Genomic DNA, 2,696 nt, shown 5'->3' with positions numbered 1-2,696 from the left:
GCTCTGCGTAACGGACTGACCGGAGAGGGAGGAAGACACACGGAAGAAGCGTTTGCTTGTTTGTGTGTTTTACCGTCAGCAACAGCTCGTGGAATACAGAGACTTTTCAACGGTGCCACGGTGCGTGCGTTGGGCGCGTACGGGGACTAGCACGCGTTCCAAAGTGGTCACCTTTTTTTCTTTTTAAAGAAAATTAGAAAACCTTAATTTACCTATTTTCTTTTTCTTTCGTTTATATTTTCATATTTGAACTTGAACCGTTATGGTGTTGCCATGGAAACATATTTTCCCAGCACAAAACAGCGTGTAATCAGTCCTCTGAAGATGGACAGCTGCTCTGTTTGTTCTAAGAGTCACAGCTCATGACATTAATGTTATTACATTATAAACTAAATCTGATGCTAAACAACACGATAGACACTTTGATTCTATAGCTTGTTCATAAGACTGTCTGCTCAGTTCAGTTCGATACAGTACGAGTTGGAGCTGTTCTGGAGGAGTTTGGAACGGTTTGGACCAGCTGTGGACGTTGTGGACGTTTTAGAACCGTTTGGAACCGTTTGGGACGTTTTGGAACAGTTTGGAGCTGTTCCGTGACAGTTTGGAATAGTTTGGGACGTTTTGGAACAGTTTGGAGCTGTTCTGTGACAGTTTGGAACAGTTGGGGAGGTTTTGGAACAGTTTGGAAGAGTTTGGGACGTTTTGGAACAGTTTGGAGCTGATCTGTGACAGTTTGGAACAGTTTGGGACGTTTTGGAACAGTTTGGAGCTGTTCTGTGACAGTTTGGAACAGTTTGGGACGTTTTGGAACAGTTTGGAGCTGTTCTGTGACAGTTTGGAACAGTTTTGAACAGTTTGGAGCTGTTCTGTGACAGTTTGGGACGTTTTGGAACAGTTTGGAGCTGTTCTGTGACAGTTTGGAACAGTTTGGAGCTGTTCTGTGACAGTTTGGAACAGTTTGGAACAGTTTGGAGCTGTTCTGTGACAGTTTGGAACAGTTTGGAGCTGTACTGGGTCAGAAGGTTGTGATGATGAGGCTGATCTGGTCTCACTGGGTTGTGCTGTTCTGGATCAGATCAGTCCATGGAGACAGCAGGTAACATTTAACCTTGTTCTGTTCAAATGACAAACTCTGCACCAGCACTTTTCCTGCTGGGCAGTGTGTGTGTGTGTGTGTGTGTGTGTGTGTGTGTGGGTGGGTGGGTGGGTGGGTGCGTGCGTGCGTGCGTGCGTGTGTGTGTGTGTGTGTGTGTGTGTGTGTGTGTGTGTGTGTGTGTGTGTGTGTGTGTGTGTGTGTGTATGTGTATGTGTGTGTGTGTGTGTGTGTGTGTGTGTGTGTTAATACCTTTGCGTGTGCGTGTGCGTGTTATATGCGCCTCCCCCCTCTCTCTCTCTCTCTCTGTGTGTGTGTGTGTGTGTGTGTGTGTGTGTGTGTGTGTGTGTGTGTGTGTGTGTGTGTGTGTGTGTGTGTGTGTGTGTGTGTGTGTGTGTGTGTGTGAGAGATTGGAGGAAAGCAGAACACTAGACAAGGGAATGAAGGAACAGAAAGAATGCAGAGGTGGAAAAAGGAGAGATGGAAAGATAGAGGAGTGATGAGATGATCTCTCCTGTCTTTTATTTTCTCTCTCTCTTTCTACCCACCTTTCTTTCACTCTGTCACTTCTTTCTCTCCAGCCTCCTCTCTTCACACCCCCCTCTCTCTCTCTCTCTCTCGCTCTCTCTCTCTCTCTCTCTTTCCCTCATATGTCTGTGTCAGGTGAATCAAGTCCAGACAAGCACACGGAAACAGGAGAACAAGGACACACACACACACACACACACACACACACACACACACACACACACACACACACACACACACACACACACACAACACACACACACATATTAGGCAGTAGACAGAGCAGTGCTGTGGTTTAATATCATCTTGTTTGGCATGGTAACCATGAGCAACAAAAATGCACAAAATGTCCCTGTTTTTCCCTCATTCATCATTAAATGGCTGAATGACCGTAGATCCCACAGCCTGTAGGGACAAATCGTTCTCAGGCCTGAAGTTTGCCTGAAGCATTGTCAGCATAACACTTTAACTTAATTAAAAACATGCATACATTGTGGGTTCTATAAGGTCAGCCTTATCTCTTATGCAAGCCTGCCATGTTGTTTTAATCTGCTGTAGTGTGTTTGTTTATGCATAACCGGAAAACAAACTACAAAATCAGCCTAGGGTTTCATCTCCCTTCAATTAAAATTAATGACTTTAAAACTTAAACAAAAGTATGTTTCCCCCTAACGAGAATCCAACTGAGAACCTTTTGTGTTCCAAACCATTCACAACCACAAGCACCATCAAACCTTCATTCAAAGCATCCAGCATCATTCCAAACTGTGAGCTACAGCCATTTGATTGGTCGGGGACGTGTCCAATCAAAGCCCTCGGGACAACTTCTCCCATGTGCAGCTTGGATCCCATGCAGTGTCTGTTCAATGTGTTTTAGTCACTGGACAGACAGACAGACAGACAGACAGACAGACAGACAGACAGACAGACAGACAGACAGACAGACAGGGTGTTTACAGAGGTTACTTGTTTGTTTGTGTTTGTGACAGATTGAGTAAAGTCCCCAGTTGGAAAATCGACACCAGCTTTGTCTCTTATATAGGACTGAAACTCTGTGTGTGTGTGTGTGTGTGTG

The 2,696-nt window shown here is 45.1% G+C and overlaps 1 protein-coding gene across 2 annotated transcripts in view; it reads left to right on the top strand.

The window, feature by feature from the left end:
* The window catches only part of LOC308101908 (nephronectin), a 16,674-nt gene continuing 13,978 nt past the window's right edge, over positions 1-2,696 (top strand). The window contains exons 1-2 of one of the 2 annotated variants that reach the window (XM_080451448.1): positions 1-537; positions 690-1,096. In XM_080451448.1, the coding sequence (XP_080307574.1) occupies positions 1,029-1,096 (68 nt within the window). In that variant the 5' untranslated portion in view covers positions 1-537; positions 690-1,028. Of the gene's footprint in view, positions 1,097-2,696 lie in introns of both variants that reach the window. The other variant, XM_080451447.1, reaches the window with a different exon arrangement.

The sequence above is a fragment of the Gymnoscopelus braueri genome (assembly GCF_963280865.1).
Source record: "Gymnoscopelus braueri genome assembly, chromosome: 15".
NCBI lineage: Eukaryota > Metazoa > Chordata > Actinopteri > Myctophiformes > Myctophidae > Gymnoscopelus > Gymnoscopelus braueri.
This window is presented reverse-complemented; position numbering and strand designations above follow the sequence as displayed.